Consider the following 18326-nt stretch of genomic DNA (forward strand, 5'->3'; position numbering starts at 1 on the left):
AGGAATTATTTAAACTTTTAGGTGGGATGATAAAACAGATATAGTCTTTACTTTTTAGAAATTAAAAAAAAATTCATTCAGATCTCACCTTGAAAGCAGCATGAGAGACATTTCAATCACAGCGTCCTTATAGGGCACGTGGTTTGCACTCTGGGCCGTTCTCAGTCCCCCGGGTGACACCTGTCCTTGTTCTGGTGAATAATGTGCTCCTCTGGCTTCCTAGTGATCTCTTGTGGGAACCCTGGTACTCCAAGCAATGCCAGAGTCATGTTCAGTGATGGCCTGGGCTTCTCCAGCTCCATTGTCTATGAATGCCGGGAAGGCTACTACGCCACGGGCCTGCTCAGCCGACACTGCTCGGTCAATGGCACCTGGACAGGCAGTGACCCAGAGTGCATAGGTAAGATCCCAGGCCCTCTGGTCTCCATGGCAAGTGGTAGCCAAGACAGCTGGTCTCCTCCATGCCAAAGAAGGCTGTGTGTGGGAGATTGGGAGGCTGGCCACATTAGGGGACCCACCTCTGAATGATGGTGTCTAATTATTCAGCACAGACTGTGTGACCACCACTGAGCTAAGGGGTTTGTTTTATATACATTGTGCCATTTGACCAGTAGCTACTGTGAGCCCCACTTACATATGACGTGACCAAGGCTCGGGGAGGTTAAGAATATATACGTTTGCTATTTCTCAGGCTCTAGCCTGTTCCTTGGCCATTCTTGTTCTCTTTTAAAACAAACTCCCCAGGCTCAGCCTGATTCTCTTCCCACTTTAAAGCTGCCACCGTCTGCCATCTTTGTGGGTTCCTCTCAGCCTTGGACCCATTCCCCGCCCACCCCCAGCCTGGCCTCCAAGCCTGGGATAGCTCCACTGCTCCCCTTTCCTGCTCCCCTCAGGGGCAGGCCCAGACCTTTCTCCTCGGGAAGGATGTCACTGTCACTGTGGGACCCAGATGGAGGGAAGGGATGAGATAAAGGAATCTGAAAACACAGCCCCTTTCCAAGCCCTAGCTTATGACTTCAAGCTCTGACTAAATCCCCACGTCAAGTTCACTTCTGTTGGGAGGCCAGAGCTCACCAAACCCCACCCTCACTTGATACTGCAACAAAGATACAGCCATTGCAAGGTCACAAGGCCCTGCTTCTAAGCCGCTGGCCCTACAGGGGCCTCCTAAGCAGAACAACAAGTAATGACATGCGCCCCTCAGCAGACAAATTGTCCTGTGAGGCCCAATAACACAGTTAGGCTTATCGACCTGAAAACTTCCCTCTCTGGGTGCCAGCCTCATTTAGGAGCTAAGGCCTCTGGGTACTTCCTCTTAGAAGGGGTGGGCTTTAAATAAGGATGGTCTTCATAGCCCAGGTTGCTGGGATGCATAAGAATGGTGTGGGTGAAGACAGTGGGGATGCAGGAGGGCCTTCGCAGACTTGATCAAAGTGACTTTAGAACGGGCAGTACTGAACCAGGAGTCTGTGAGAAGACAGGGCATCCCTGATCTGACCCTCTTCCCTCCTGGACATGTGCAGGGAACACCAGGGATGGTACTGGAATGCTGGGGAGAAACGGGGTCTGTACTGAAAGCGCACAATGCTTTATTTCCCTTATCCCAGTCATAAACTGTGGTGACCCTGGGATTCCAGCCAATGGCCTCCGGCTGGGCAATGACTTCAGGTACAACAAAACTGTGACGTATCAGTGCGTCCCTGGCTACATGATGGAGTCACATAGGGTGTCTGTGCTGAGCTGCACCAAGGACCGGACATGGAATGGTACCAAGCCAGTCTGCAAAGGTGTGTCTGAGGGCTGCACATGTGGACAGAGGGCCAAAGAAGATACAAAAGTGAGACATGGGCCTTGAACATGTAGAAGGGAGGGAGGTGACAAGTCAGAGCCCTAATAACATCCTATCATGGGGGGTGTGAGGTGAGGACTGGTCCCTGAACATCTGCAAGGAGAGAGTCAGAGGTACCAAGGTAAGGCCTGGGCTTTGAACATCAAAGGGAGGGCGGTGCAAAGAGAGGAGTGGGTTGTCACACCTGAGGGCATTGTAAAATGCAAAAGGATCCTGGCTCCCAAAGTAAGAGGGGGCATTCCTGATTCTCCCTGCTTAACCCAGAGTCCCAGAGGGTTCAGGGTAGCCGGTGACATCGGAGCTGGGTGAGTGGGGCCTGGTTTCCTAGGATGGCACCAGAACTCAGCATGCTTTGGTCTTCCCCTCCCCCAGCTATCATATGCAAACCGCCTCAGCTCATCCCCAATGGGAAAGTGGTGGGGTCTGACTTCATGTGGGGCTCAAGCGTGACGTATGCCTGCCTGGAGGGGTACCAGCTGTCCCTGCCTGCGGTGCTCACCTGTGAAGGGAATGGATCCTGGACTGGAGAGTTGCCTCAGTGTTTCCGTAAGTTGCTCACCAGGGCCTTTGTGCATCTTATCTGCTGGCTCCTGCCTGTTCCCGCCTCGGAGCTTTGCTACTGGAAGGCCTAGAATAGGTACTGCCCTCCCCAAAATCAGGGGCGAGCTTTGTCAGAGACGCTATTAGAGGGGATTTAAAGGAAAATAAGGAGAATATCCTAACTGAGCTCTGGCTGTGGACACTGTGGAGTGACATTGGAAGGAAATGAAGCTGGAGATAAGGGAAGTGTTTCTTAACATGAAAGGGTTGTTCACTGGATAGGATAGTTCCCAAAGATCTGGAAGGGACCCATGCTGGAAATGTACGTGTCTTTATGGAAAATAGCCTGTGCAGAAAAGATTCCTGGAGCATTCATGACTTTTTGGTGAAAGAGTTTATTTCTTATCCACCTGGCCTAATTTTGTCCCCAGGAGCCCAATTCCATCCCATTTTATTTTTATTTTTATCCATTATATATATTCATTATATATAATGAATAAATATATATCCATTATATTTATCCCATTTATTTTTATTCCCTTATTCTTGTCATAGCATATAATTGGGCCCTAGAAGGTTTTGTCGGTGCCCAGGCTTTAGACAAACACTGGGACCTATTTTTTTCTTTCTATTTGGCATTTATCTAATTCTGTAGAAAACTACCAACATACCCATGACATTGTTTGGGTGCCTCTGAAAATTCGCTTCCATTTGGGAAATTTCAGCAGGAACTAGAACCAGCAGCTCAAAAAGTGGATGCAAGAAAGGCAGCATTTAATGCACGGTTAACCCCTCAGGCCTTTGCACACCTTCAGAAAAACATTAGGAAGGTAACAAGTTCAGGGTTGCGTGTAGACTCAGAAACCTTGCTTTTCTTCCTAAGAAATAGCCAAATTGCTTTTGAACAATGAATTATGGTCATCATAAAAAAAAATGTACCGTATCTGAAAATACAAAGAAGAATGTAATAGTCATCTGAACTCTCACTTCCCAAAGATAACCAGGGTTAAGTTCTTGGCTGTGCTTCCACACCGACCGCAAGGCTTTCTTACATAGATAGCAGGAGGTGTGCAGTTTTCTGTAAACGGTTTGCAATCATGCTGTGCTTACTAGTTCACGACTTGTCTTCCCTGATGGGCCATCACCACCTTTCTCCATCACTCGATACGGATCTACACATCATCATGTGTAATAGCATAAAGCATTTCTTTGTTGTAGATACCACAACTGGTTTAATCTTCTCCTACTGGTGATGAATTTAGGTTTCTCCAGTTTTAATCTTGTTAGAAGTCCTGCAATAAATGTTCTTGAGGATAGCATCTCCTCACTCTTGTGGTGAAGCCCTAAGAGAGAGAAAATGCTGAGCCAACAGGCGTGCACTCTCTACGTCCTGACACCTGTTGCCAAACTGTCTTCTTCTAGAAAGCACACTCACGCTCCTGCCAGCGGTTTATGAGAATATGTCTTGACTCACGTCCTCATTGACAATGGATTTTGCCAATATCTTTTAATATTTACTAGCACAAGAAGTTTTAAAAGGTATCTCATTGTTTTCTTTGGCCTCACATTCCTTATCTGCAAGATGGAGCCGTTCTTTCTTTGTCATCCATTTGTACTTCTTGCTCATTGAGCTGCCTCTTCTGGATTTGGTGACATCTGGTCAACTCGGCCTGTAACTGACTTCTGATTGGTTAGACTAGACTCCCCAGCTTCCATAGAGGATTCTGCCAGCATAGCCTGCTGGTCCTGCTGCCATTTTATTTTGGTTATGTTTATGAACCTCTTGACTCCATGCACATACACACGTTCACATCATAGCATCAAGGGTGTTCTTCATGCTTGAAGTGGTATCTTTGGGAGCTTTGCCTTTGGTAGCCCATTTTCTTGTAGATTGCTGGTAAGAAGTCAGATATCTTTATTTCTCACCCACTGTGCTCCACAACATATTTACCATGGCCAAGTGGCTGACCACTGAGGTGTGCAGTAAACCGTGGAATTCTTATCACTGGTTCATACTTTGCATCTGGGCCTCCCGCAGTTCTTGGTGCTTCCTCCTCCCTCCTCCAGATTGCGTCTCTTCCTCTGTAGACCTGCTTCTCAAACCTGGTCATTCTCTTGCTGTATTATTGCAAATGTATCCTCGTAACACCATTCTTCCTCATAGAACTCCCTAAACATGGTCAAGGATTTTGTCCCCATACCGTAGCAGATCAGGATCAACTCATTTTCAGCCTCACCCACTTTCGACATGTTCCCCAGATCCACTCAGCTCTTTCCATGCTACCTTCTCATTTGGCTGGGCCGCACCCCTGTTTTTAAGAAAGAGCTTCTCAACTTGACTTCTCCCCGCCGCCCTGCCACCCCTGATTGCACCATTTCCAAATGTGCAACTTCCACTTCTTCTCCTGAGTATCTGATGCACTTGTGTACTTTCAGTCAATTTTGTTGATGTTCAAGCCATGTTACTGAAAATTGGTACCTTTCATCTTTTACACCCTCCTGTGTTATCTGACTTAGATTCCAAGATCTCAGAAGGCAGGGCTCATGCCTGCAGACTTATTTGGCTCCAGAAACAGCAGAAAATCAGGAGCTGAAAGGTGTTTAATAAATGGTCTTCGGAAGTTAATAGAGAAGGAAGTGAATCTAATTCAAAGCAAAATAGGAATGAGGAAGAAGAGTCACCCTGGGCCTTTAGCTCTGCTCTGATTACCCACATGTGAACTCATCCGCTGAGAGGTCACAGCACATCAGTACGTCCATACAGACAACGTTTTACATTTCGCAGTGCTTTGTGTTGCCTCCTCAAGGGACGTTTGCACACATGGTCACATCTGATGCTCACAATGACATATCCTGGGAGGTGGGCAGGAGAAGTCCCTTCTCCGGTGGCTGGTGGGGAAGATGAGGCTCAGAAAAAGGACCTGACATAGCGAGTGAGTGACAAAGTCTAGTCTGAAAACAATCATCGATCCAATTTTCTCTGAAACTCTCACTCAAGTTTATAGCTCATGCTATCACCACTAGAACTTTGAAGATAGGAGAAAAGAATAGACATAAAATTTAATTTTTCATTTTAGACTGCTTCAATAAATGGAACTTCAGAGCCGCATATGATCAACATGAGGCCCTTTCTTTTAAGCGGAGCACATTAACAGTGTGAAGACCCATCCGGCTGCTCCCCACGGCAGCTGGTTTGTTCGGGGCTTGGCGATTCGTAGAACTGCCACAGCAAGTGTTTACAGAAAAGAAGTGCAAGTTGAGCGTGCTTTCCGACCAACACGACACAAGAGTGCTGGCGGTCCCCTGGGCCTACTCACACCACACCACACACCACTGGTTGTTTATTATCTTTGGGCTTGATAGCTGTTTCAAAGTATATTGATTCAGGGTGCCTGGGTGGCTCCGCTGGCTAAGCCTCCGACTTCGGCTCAGGTCACGATCTCCCAGCTTGTGGGTTCAAGCCCTGCATCAGGCTCTGTGTTTACAAGCTTGGAGCCTGGAGCTTGCTTTGGATTCTGTGTCTCCCTCTCTCTCTGCCGCTGCCCTGCTCAAGAGCTCTCTCCCTCAAAAAAAACAAACATTTTAAAAAAAATTTTTTAATAAATAAAAGTATATTGGTTCTAAGAACAAAACTACAGGTAGAATCCCTCTGTGCTTATTTTAAAAGGCATCAAAATCACTATTGCAGGCAACCCCCTTTAAAACACAGGTCTGTTTCTGCAACGTCCTAAGGAAATAAGAATTTTTAGTAAACTATGTATGCAAATGCTTAAGACAGTGAGCTGAAGGGACAGAAGAGGGGCCTGCCTTTATTCTATTTGCTGTCACACAATTTGAATTTGATAATCATTCTCTAGTGAATCTCCCTGATGACCTCAATGAAATGGGCGCATTCATACACTACTCGCTGCAGCGTAAATGCACACTCTTTGGAAAGCCATTTCCAGTCCACGTCAAGACCTGTAAACACGTTTAAACCTTTAAACATATGAAGTCCTAGAGAATCCCCCTAAGAAAACACTACCAGGGCAAGAATAGCCCTATAACATCTAAGGTTATAATAATAGAAAATACCTAATACAAATGATTAGCCATGATAAACTACAGTTACGGCACAACCTTTCATTGCATATGTGGCCAGTTGTGATAACGGTGTCATTAACGTGGAGAGTGTTTACAGGCTAATAAGCAAACAAAGCAAGGTTTACAACACTTGGACATCGGGTTCACAGCCACGCACAAGGTTACATACAGCCGAGCGTAGGCTAGAAGAGAATGAGCATCAAAGTGGAAAAAAAGTTTCGGTAGTGAGTTTTAGCTTATTTTTTCTCAACGTTCTATACTTCCTAGAACATTACTTCACTACTTGGGGGATTATTAACAAGCAGTTTGAATATGGAAAGGAGAGGAAGCACACGGCAGCAGGTGTGAGAGGCAAGTGTGATCTTTTACCCGGGGCTGCCCCCGTGTGCAGAGTTCAAGTAGAACCAGGAGGAAAGCCAGCCTGGGGTGGCAGACTGGGTTCTAGAAAGCAACTCAGACCTGCCTTTCTCCCTTCATCTTTCCAGCCGTGTTCTGCGGAGATCCTGGCGTCCCAGCCCGTGGGAGGAGAGAGGACCGAGGCTTCTCCTACAGGTCGTCCGTCTCCTTCTCCTGCCAGCCCCCTCTGGTGCTGGTGGGCTCACCACGGAGGTTTTGCCAGTCAGATGGGACGTGGAGTGGCACCCAGCCCAGCTGCATAGGTAAGAGGTGGTCTGGGGCAGAGTGTCCCAGCTGGTGGGCATCCTTCTCTCAGGCCCAAGATGATGCCTTTCCTTCCCTGTCTTCAGTGCTCTCATTTGCAAAAGGGAACAAGTCCTCCTCTGAGCTTCTTAAAGCAGGGTGTGATATTGAAATAGCCAGAGTGAACTTGCTGCCGGGGATCACATAGCCCGGGGGTATGACTCGGGTGGAGATGACTCGGGTGGGGGAGGCAGGATCTGGCTCCATTTTCCCCGCCTACCCCTATTTCTCAGAGTGAGCGGAGGCGATGAAAGCTTCAGTGCCCGTGTGGTCTGTTTCTCTGTTTTGCAATCCAGACCCAACGCTGACCATGTGCGCAGACCCCGGTGTGCCGCAGTTTGGGATACAGAACAATTCCCAGGGATACCAGGTAATGAGGTCAGCCAAGATCGGGCCTTCCTGCCTCCTGTCCCTTCACATCGCTGTCAGCCTCGAAAGACTCAGGGATCTTCCCTGGGGCAGCACCAGTGGGACACAAAACCTTGGAAGCTGGAGACAGGAAGCGCTCTGCCTCTTTGAACCGTGCCACACAGGAGCCCATTCAGAAACAGAAGGCACTTACACCAATCCGAAAACCTGATGTGGGAGAGCAGATTCTCACATACTGACAGCACCACTTCCCAGCAGGCCCATGTAGTTGGGGCGGGTGGTTATGGAAAGACAGAAATGAGTGAGACAGATAACCTTCTGTCCTCACGGCACATATCCCCTACTCACAGACACAGGGCTTAGACAGAGTGGCAGGAGCAAGCAGATGCCACACGGGAGGCAGGCTCCATGGACACCTTCCAGGAGGATACAGGCTTCATGGACACATCTCAGAATGAGCTTCAAGGAGAAGGAAGGGATTTGGACAGCCGTGGATGGGACGCACAGAATAGAGAACAGGAAGCAGGAAAGTACGGTTGTGTTCAAGGCGGGACGATTAACTGGAGCCCAAGATGTGCCCAGAAGAAATGGCACATTGGGATCCAGCCAAGGAATGTGACTCATTCACTCAATCTGCATTCATTTAACAAATATTTAGCGGCATAACCTCTCCAGGTGCTAGGAATACAGTGGGAACAAGTCAGGCCAGGTGCCCGCTCTAGGAAGCTCTCCACTTGGTGACAATAAACAGGATAATTTCTGACAACAATAAGCACTATGTACCATATAATATAAAGGGGTGTGATGGGGTGGGTTGCTATTTTAGGAAGCGGGGTGAGGGAAGAGGCCTCCCAAACTTGAACTGTGGCCTCTGTGATGAGAAGGGCCAGCCCTGGGCAGAGCTGGGTGGGTATTTCTGGCAGAGGGAGTGGCCAGTGCAGAGGGGCGTCAAGGCAGGGGAGTGCTTAGCAGGTTGGAGGACTGGTAGGCGGGCGAGCCAGCAAGTCCAGAGCATTGTGAACAGAGGAGAAGAGGCCAGAGAGCTGGGTGAGGTTTGGAAACGGGGCATTATCTTATAAAGTTAAATATTCACACATGCTGTGACCCAAGAGCTCCATTCCTGGAAACTAACCCCAAAGACACTCTTGCACATGTTACCAAAACATGAGAAAAATTGTGGTAAAGTCACACAATGGTGTATTAGCAGGACAGATGAATGCACTACAGCTCTACGCAATGCAGTCAGGGGGGAGCCCCAGTGGCTCAGTCAGTTAAGCACCCGACTCTGAATATCAGCCCATAATATCAGCCCAAGTCACGATCTCACTGTTCATGAGTTCAAGCCCTGTGTCAGGCTCTGCACCGACAGTGTGGAGCCTGCTCAGGATTCTCTCTCCCTCTCTTCCTGCCCCTCCTCTCTCTCTCTCTCTCTCTCTCTCTCTCTCTCTCTCTCTCTCCATGTCTCAAAATAAATTTAGAAAACTTTTTTTTAAAAAAGAAACATAGTATGGGACGCCTGGGTGGCTCAGTCGGTTAAGCATCCAACTTCGGCTCAGGTCATGATCTCGCGGTTCATGAGTTTGAACCCCGCGTCGGGCTCTGTGCTGACAGCTTGGAGCCTGGAGCCTGCTTCGGATTCTGTGTCTCCCTCTCTCTCTGCCCCTCCCCTGCTCATGCTCTGTCTCTCTCTGTCTCAAAAATAAATTAAAAACATTTTTTTAAAAAAACCTTAAAAAAAAAGAAAAGAAACATAGTATGGAATGACAAAGGTGGTATGATGCTATTTCAAAAAGATTAAAACTAGGAACAACATCGTTGAGAGAGATATGTGCCTATGTATGATAGAATTCTTTTTTAACAAAGCAAGGAAATTAAAAACAAAATTCAAGGTAGTAGTTACCACTGAGGGGGAGCGGAGGAACAGGGCAGGGAAGGAGCACACAGATAGTGACAACTGTGTCACTAGCCTTCTAGCCCTTACGTGGAGGGGTGCACTCCACTTAAGATGTACAGTTCCTTATGACAGATCATTTCTGTATATGTTCCACATAGACTTTTGCATGCATCAAATATCACATGATAATTTTTTTAATGTTTATTTATTTTTGAGAGCGAGACAGAGAGCAAGCAGGGGAGGGGCAGAGAGAGAGAGGGAGACACAATCCGAAGCAGGCTCCAGGCTCTGAGCTGTCAGCACAGAGCCTGACATGGGGCTCAAACCCACAAACTGTGAGATCATGACTTGAGCTGAAGTCGGACGCTTAACCGACTGAGCCCCTCACGTGATAATTTTTGAGAAGAGAAAGCCATGGGCCAGGTCACCTACGGCCCTCAAGGCCACAGTGAGCATTTTTGGTTTTATTCCAAATGTCACAGGAAACCATTTGAAGGTGATTCTGATCCAGCATTTGCACGCTGTGGAGAGAGTGAATGATGGGGGTTAAGGAGGGAGGCACCAGACAAGTAGGATGCTGTTGCAGTGGCTCAGGAGGAAGGAGGTAGTGACAGTGACACGGGGAGAAGTGAAGGGGTCGGAGTGGGCTTTGTAGACAGAACCAGAGGACTTGTTGGATTGGAGGGAGAGGCTGAAGCAAAGGGAGGAATCAAGGCTGTCTTGAGGGCTTTGATTTGCACAACTGGATGGACAGAGGTGCCGTTGCCGAATGAGATGATGAAATTCAAGACACAGCAGTGAGGCATGGAGGAAGGGAGTGCAAGACAAGAGTTTCACTTTGCGATTGAATTTGCTCCTGTACGTAATAGGGACACGTGAGTGTTCTTAGCTGGGAAATAGTGAAACCCGAGTTGCAACTTAGGAAGCTGATCTGACCCCGCCATGCCACGCAGAGGGCAGAGGGAGAGACGGAGTCGGTGGCTGCAGGGGTGTAGAGTTGGACAGTGAGGGCTGGTGGAGGGTGAGGATGGGGAAAACAACTGAGCAGAGACTTAGATGGCAGGAAGGTGGCAATTCTGTCCGACAGATACTTACAAAGCAAGTGCCAGATGCAGCTATCTGGAGAGAAGACAAGTCTCCCCTCCTTACGGAATGTATCGCTTCGTAGAAGAAAGAGACACGCACAAGCAGTGATTCTGTTTCGTGCAGTGTATAAAATGCTTTCAAATCCACCACTGCATTTGAGTGTCACGACACTGTGCTGTAGGCGTGGCAGGGCTGGTCACCCCACGCTGTCCACCAGAAGACTAAGGCATAGAGTCCCCTACAGCCTGTTGCTCAGTGAGTAGATGTGGAAGCCACAACTCTGATCAAGATCTTCTGATTCTGAGTCAGGCACTCTGTCCGCCACAGCGGAGAGTGATGCTTCCAGTAACAGCATTGATCTGGCTCCGGGGCCTGGGTGAGGGCTTGCGGAAAAGGTGGAGTGGAAGCTGCCTCAAAGGGTAAATAATATTTAACCGGGCAGAGAAGTGGAAGTAGGATGTTGCAGGTGGAGACAGGGGTGTGGGTAGGAGCTCGGTCACGCGAAAGTAAGTAGTCAAGCGACAGGGTGTGAAGCATCGCTGGGTAGAAAGTGATCAAGGAACCTTCCCTCCTCCCCACAGGTCGGAAGCACAGTGCTCTTCCGCTGTCAAAAAGGTTACCTGCTTCAGGGCTCCACCACCAGGACCTGCCTTCCCAACCTGACCTGGAGCGGAACCCCGCCCGACTGTGTCCGTGAGTGCAGACTTCACCTGCATCCCACGACGGTGCCTCTTGGCAACACGTTATCTCCCCCAGCTGGGCACCCGGGCCGTGCTCAGACGTTCTGGATGACGGGGAGCTCATGACTTCTCATTGGGACCAATACTGCACTCTTTGTAGTCCTTATCCCTTGGGGCCTCACGGAAGACACTAACACACAAAAGCCTTTCTGATACTGGAAGGCAATTCCTATGCCTTAGCAAAAAAGAAAGAACTTTCCAGTGGCAGCAAAAACGAACTGCTACAAGGTCAGCCCTCAGGAAGAAAGATTGCAGGCTTTTGACCATAATTATTCCTCTTCCCTCAGGAAGAGTGCTGCAGTCCCTCCAGACTGACTAAGCCAGTATCCACATCACCTCCATCGTAGCCATCTGTATAGACATCAAGGCTGGGGTGGAGGGGAGATTTGGGGAGGGCATGCTGGACATGAAAAGGGCCTAGAAAGCAAAGGAAGGGGATGTTCCATCTAGGAACAGGAATGGGCAGAAAGCCTTCTGAGGACCCTAATCCCCCAGGCCCAACACCGTCTTTCCTCTCGTCCAGCCCACCACTGCAAGCAGCCAGAGACGCCAACCCATGCCAACGTTGGGGCCCTGGACTTGCCCTCCATGGGCTACACCCTCATCTATTCCTGCCAGGAGGGCTTCTCCCTCAAGGGTGGCTCCGAGCACCGCACCTGCAAAGCAGATGGCAGCTGGACAGGCAAACCACCCATCTGCCTGGGTGAGTGTGCCTGCTCGGTGAACTTATCCAGCAGGGGAGGCCAAAGGTGACAGCTGAGCTTGGGGGGAAGACGGCAACAGAGAAGGAAGAGGGGCACCTGGGTGGCTCAGTTGGTTAAGCCTCCACCTCTCGATTTCAGCTCAGGTCATGATCTCACGGTCTGTGGGTTCAAGCCCCACGTCAGGCTCTCTGCTGACAGCGCAGAGCCTTCTTGGGATTCTCTCCCTTTCTCTCTCTCTGCCCCTCCCCCGCTCTCATTTTTTCTCTCTCTGCCTCTCAAAATAAATAAATATTTCTTAAAAAGGAAGGAAGAGATGTGATTTCCAGGAGCTGGATCCTGCTTCTGATTTTCTGAGGTATTGAGCCTCTAGGAGATGTCAGTCTAGAGAGGCACAGGGTAAAGCCATCCCAAATTTTATTTTGCTACCTTCTCCCAGGATTATGTGTAATCATTTCCACCAAATCAAAATAACTCGTTACACATAGTATAACCTTGATAAAACAGCACCCACCCACAGATCCCTCGGCATTACCAAAATGCCCCAGACTTCCCTCCCCCTCGTCTTCATTCATTCATTCTGTTTATTGAGCATTATCACCACACATGCCTGTGCTAGGGATAGGGAATTGGAAGGTGAAAGACACAGACCCTGCCCTAAAATAGCTCATGTTCAGCTGCAGAAGACACATTATCAAATATAACCGAACCTTCAAGAACATGGCAATGCACTGAATGCCATGGGGATGAGGAGGAAGAAGACCAATTCAGCCTAAGTAGGGGAGGAGAGAAACCAGGGAAGGCTTCCTGGAGAAGGTGATCTGAGTCCAGGCTTAACAGAAGGGTCAAGCAAGGATAAAGGATCAGTTTGGTGCTGGAACGGCATTAAACTCTCTTACAGATGCTGATCTCACCATATTTCAGGTGCTAAGTAGTCTAAGCACTTTGTGTGCGCTAACTCATTTAATCCTTAACAATCATCCTAAGAGGCAGGGGCTATTCAGATTTAACGTATGAGGAAACTGAGACACAGAGAAGTTAAGCAACATGCCCAGGGTCACCAGCTGGTAAAGGAAAAGTGCTGAGATTCAGATCCTGAAGACAGAACTTCAGAATCCCTGTTCCTAAGTACTTTGCAGTTCTGCCCCTCAGGGAGAGAAAGTGTCAGAGTCAGAGCCTTTATCAGGGCCAGAATGTAATACTATTCTTGTATTTTCACTGCATGAAGTGTTGTACGTTTATTTTACTTATGAAAAGTAGTATTTGTTTTCCATATGTGGTAGTGAACTCTTCTAGAGTACATTTAAGTTCTCATTGTGATAATATAGTCATAATATAAAATTTACCAAATGAACCATTTGTAAGTGCACAGCTCAGTGGCATTAAGTGCATTTACCATACTGTGTGCAACCATCACCACCTTCTCCAGGACACCTTCATCTTCCCCAACAGAAATTCTGTCCCCGTTATCATTTGTCTCAAGATAGTTTTTGATTTCCCTTTTGATTTCTTCTTCAGTCCATTGGTTGCTCAGGAACATGGTATATAATCTCCACATATTTGTGAATTTTCCACTTTTTTTCTTATAATTGATTTCTAGTTTTGTATCATTGTGGCCAGAAGAGATGCTTGATATGATCTGTATCTTCTTAGATTTATTAAGAATTGTTTTGTAGGCCAACATATGTTCTGTCCTGGAGAATGTTCCCTGTGCACTTGAGGAGAATGTATATTCGGCTGCCGTTGGATGGAATGTTCTGTAAATGTCCATTAAGTCCATCTGATCTCATGTTTAGTTTAGGTCCAGTGTTTTCTTACTGATTTACTGTCTGGATGATCTATCTGTTGTCGAAAGTGAGGTATTGAACTCCTCTACTGTTATTGTATTGCTGTCTGCTTCCCCCCACAGATTTGTTAATATTTGCTTTATATATTTAGGTGTCTTGATGTTGGGTGCATAAATATTTATAACTGTTATATCCTCGTGATGAACTAACCCTTTATCATTATCTAATGAACTTCTTTCTCTCTTGTTACGGTTTTTGGCTTGAAGTCTATTCTGTCTATATAAATATAGCTTGCTCCACTGTTGGTTTCCATTTGCATGGAACATCTTTTTCCTTCACTTCATTTTCAGCTACATGTCCTTAAAAGTCAGTCTCTTGTAGGCAGCATATAGTTGGGTCTGGAGTTTTTGTTTGGTTTTTGTTTTGTTTTGTCCGTTCAACCGCTCTCTGTGTTTGGATTGGAGAATTTAGTCCATTTACATTTAAAGTAATTTTTGAGGGACCCCTGGGTGTCTCAGTCGGTTAAGGGTTCAGCTTTGGCTCGGGTCATGATCTCATGGTTCATGAGTTCGAGCCCCACATGGGACTCTGTGCTGATAGCTCAGAGCCTGTTTCTGATTCTGTCTCCCTTTCTTTTTACCCCTCCCCTGCTCACACACTCTCTGTCTCTCTCAAAAATAAATAAACACTTAAAAAAATTACAGGGGCATCTGGGTGAATTAGTTGGTTAAGCATCCAACTTCAACTCAGGTCATGATCTCACAGTTCATGACTTCAAGCCCCACATCCAGCTCTGTGCTGACAGCTCAGAGTCTGGAGCCTGCTTCTGATTCTGTGTCTCCTTCTCTCTCTGCCCCTGCCCCCACTCACACTCTGTCTCTCTCTCTCTCAAAAATAAATAATAAAAAATTTTTAATTATAAAAAAATAAGTAATTTTTTATAAGTATGAACTTCCTGTTGCCATTTTCTTAATTTTTTTTCTGTCTGCTTTGTAGTTCCTTTCTTCTTTTCTCACTCTCTTCCTTTGGAATTTGATGAGTTTCTGTAGTGGTACGTTTTGATTCCTTCCTCTTTTTGTGTATCAACTATAGGTTTTTGTTTTGTGTTTACTGTGAGGCTTACATAAAACATCTTATAATTATGGCAGTCTTTTAGAGCAAATAACAACTTAACTTTGAGTGCATACAAAAGCTCTACGTTTTTACACTCCCTTCCTACATTTTATGTTTTTGAGATCACAATTGACATCTTTTTATATTGTGTATTCATTAACAAATTATTATAGTTATAGGCACTTTTAACACTTTTGTCTTTTAACCTTTACACTAGCGTTATGACTGATTTACCCACCACAATTATAGTATTAGAGTATTCTGAATGTAACCATCTATCTTTATCAGTGAGCTTTATACATTTATATGCTTTTATGTTTAGATCTTTTCTTTTACTTGAACTCTTACTGTTGAACAATGTGTAGCTGTACATTCAGTGTGTCCATGGCGTGGGGGGTGAGGGGAGGGAATTCAGGAGCCTTCTATGTCACCATCTTGCTCTGGAGTCTCTTCAAGAGTTCTTTATATATCTAGAATATAAGACCCTTATCAGATACAAGATTTTCACATATTTTCTCCCATTTTACGGGTGGTCTTTCACTTTCTTTATTTTTTGTTAAGTTTATAGTACTCTATCCTTTATTTCACTCCTCACCTAAAATGAAATTAGACTGTCAATTTTAAGCTCCACTTTAGTCCTGTATTACATTGTTTTTTTTCAAATGTGGGAGGTATTTTTTACAGCCTTATTGAGATATAATTGGTACATTAAACTGCACATATGTAATGAATACAATGCAATTAGTTTGGACTTTTTTTACCTTCTTTTGAAGGTCCTTCAAAAGAAGGTCCTTCTTTTTACCTTCTTTTGATGTCCTTTTGAACACAAAAGTTTTTAATTTTAGTGAACTCCAATTTATCTATATTTTCTTTGCTTGTTTGTGCTTTCATATCATATCTAAGAAACCACTGCCAAATCCAAGGTCATGAAAACTTATGCCTGTGTTTTCTTCTAAGAGCTTTATAGTTTAGCTCTTACATTTAGGTTTATTTTGTGGGGTTTTTTTGGTGCGGGTGGTTGTTTGGGGTCCAAATTCATTCTTTTACATGTGGCTATCCAGTTATCCCAGCACCATTTATTGGAAAAACTATTCTTCACTATTCTTCATTGAACTGTCTTGGTACCCTTATCAAAGATCACTTGACCATAAATATGTGAGCTTATATCTGGATCCTCCATTTTATCCATTGAGCCGTGTAACTGCCTCTATGACATCACCACAGGTCTGATTACAATAGCTTTGTAATAAATTTTGAAGTTGGGAAGTGTACATCTTCCTTTTTGTGCTGCTTTTTCAGGATTGTTTTGGCTCTTCTGGGCCCCTTTTATTTCTAGATGAATTTTAGGATTGGATTTTGAAATTCTGCAAAGCAGACAGCTGGGATTTTGACAGGGATTGTGGTAAATCTGTAGGTCAGTTGGGGGAGTGTTGCCATCTGAGCTATATTAAGTCTTCCAGTCCATGAACATGGAATGTCTTCCCATCCGTTTAAATCTTTAATTCTTTCGAATGATGGCTTGTCATTTTCAGCATGTAAGTCTTGCACTTCCTTGGTTACATTTATTCTTAAGTACTTCATTGTTTTTGATGTTACTGTGTACTTGTATATAAAAACACAAAATGCTTTAGATGCAGTTGAATTTTACCTGTCCCTTCCTGTGTGACCTTGGGCAAGCCTCTTCACCTCTCTGCCCCTTAGTGGGTTTCTCTTCTATAAAATGGAGACAATAATCTCTACCTCACAGGTTTTTATCATTAAAATGTTTCATGTTATTTACTTATTTTGAGAGAAACCATGAGCAGGGGAGGGGCAGATAGAGAGGAAGAGAGAGAATCCCAAGCAGGCTCTGCACTGGCAGCACAGAGCCTGACATGGAGCTCGATCTCACAAACTGTGAGATCATGATCTGAACCAAAATCAAGAGCTGGACACTTAGCCAACTGAGCCACACAGGTACCCCTCTACCTCACAGTTTTGAGAGCAGGGGTAAGTGAAATAACATGAAATACATGGCCTAGCATAGATCCTGGCCCATAAAATGTTTTCTCCTTCTCACTCCCTCATCTTATAAAACCTAAGACAATTAAAGGCATTTTGTTCATAAATGTGCTTTTACTGAGTCTTTGTGGAAAGTTTCTCCACAGCCTTTTGCAAACACAAACATAAGCTAACCTCCAGAGTCAGAAGGATTATGCTAAAACCCTGGCCTCCTAAAAGAAACAGTAGGGAGAGTCAGCCCTTCCTTGGTGACAAGACAGATATTTCTGTTGTTTCTGTGTCAAATAAGGAAAGACATTAACATTGGCTGACTGTCACCTCATTTATTTATCACAGACCTATAAGGTATGTTTCAGTATTTGCCCATGTTTCCAATGAGACAGAGACTCTGAGTGGTAAAGTAACTAGTCAAGGTCACACAGCATTAAGTAGCACTACTGGGACCTGAACCTAGACTGTATGGCTCAGGCCCAAAACTTGTGCCTTTGCACGTGCTTTTGCCTGTGAGGGCTTCTCAGTCTTTTATTTCCCACACACACAAGTGCTTCATTGAATTCAGTTGTAGACTGATGTGTATATAAACTGCTGTGAAAGGGTTGACAGCCTCAGGCCATGGGCAGCTACTAGGAAGCTCCATAACCTTTTATGATCTCTGAAATTGCTTGGAGAATCATCAGTGAGCCAGTGACAAAAATAATGGTGAATATAACAATCAGAAGGAGGCCCAAGACCAGGTGCCGGATGTGCAGGCACTCGGTGGCAGAGTCATAGGCCTGGGCCTCTGTCACATCACCCACCCTCTTCCAGTCCCTGGACTTCACAGAGTAGCCCAGGCAGCACAAGTTCACAAAGACTATGTTGAACAGGGACCAGATGATGTGATCATGCACAGAGGTTTTGCTGTGAATGTCGATCTTGGTGGTTGCCATGGGATCCAAGCCCTGGGTCACACCAAGTACAGCCACCTCGTGCTTCTCCTTGAGCATCTCATGTTGGGGGGGAAGTGGTGTGGATGCTGGGAAAGTAGGGCTGGGAATTGCAGTTCATAATGCCAGACGGAGCAGCTGTTGGGGGCTTCTTAGTCTTCATATCATCACTCCAAAGGAGGGAAGCACTCCACTGAAACCCCCACCAATGCTCAAGGAGTTCGCTTTTGATTGGTGGAAGGTCCTCCTTGGTGCCAGGCATCTGGGAGGAAAGTAGAAACAGTCCAGGACCGGGCTGTTCAAACTAGGGTCATCCGTAGGGGCATTCGGCAGATTTCTGTACCAGGGTGGGAAAATAACTTTATTTTCCTTTACCCTTTACTGAAATTTAGCATTTCCTTTCATTTGGAATGGAGACAAAAACCCAAAACAGTGTTTACAACACCTATAACTTTGTAACCAGTAAAAATTGCAGAGATTTTCATATTATATTATCATTCTCGCTGATATCGTGAAATATTGCGTATGTTCCTGACTA

General features: G+C 45.9%; 1 protein-coding gene across 1 annotated transcript in view; it reads left to right on the forward strand.

The window, feature by feature from the left end:
• The window catches only part of CSMD2 (CUB and Sushi multiple domains 2), a 600568-nt gene that overhangs the window by 571312 nt on the left and 10930 nt on the right, over positions 1-18326 (forward strand). The window contains 7 exon segments of the mRNA XM_058718151.1: positions 224-400; positions 1608-1787; positions 2222-2395; positions 6958-7131; positions 7468-7541; positions 11102-11213; positions 11784-11963. Coding sequence (XP_058574134.1) covers positions 224-400; positions 1608-1787; positions 2222-2395; positions 6958-7131; positions 7468-7541; positions 11102-11213; positions 11784-11963 — 1071 coding nt within the window.

The sequence above is a fragment of the Neofelis nebulosa genome, chromosome 2 (assembly GCF_028018385.1).
Source record: "Neofelis nebulosa isolate mNeoNeb1 chromosome 2, mNeoNeb1.pri, whole genome shotgun sequence".
Classification (NCBI taxonomy): Eukaryota; Metazoa; Chordata; class Mammalia; order Carnivora; family Felidae; genus Neofelis; species Neofelis nebulosa.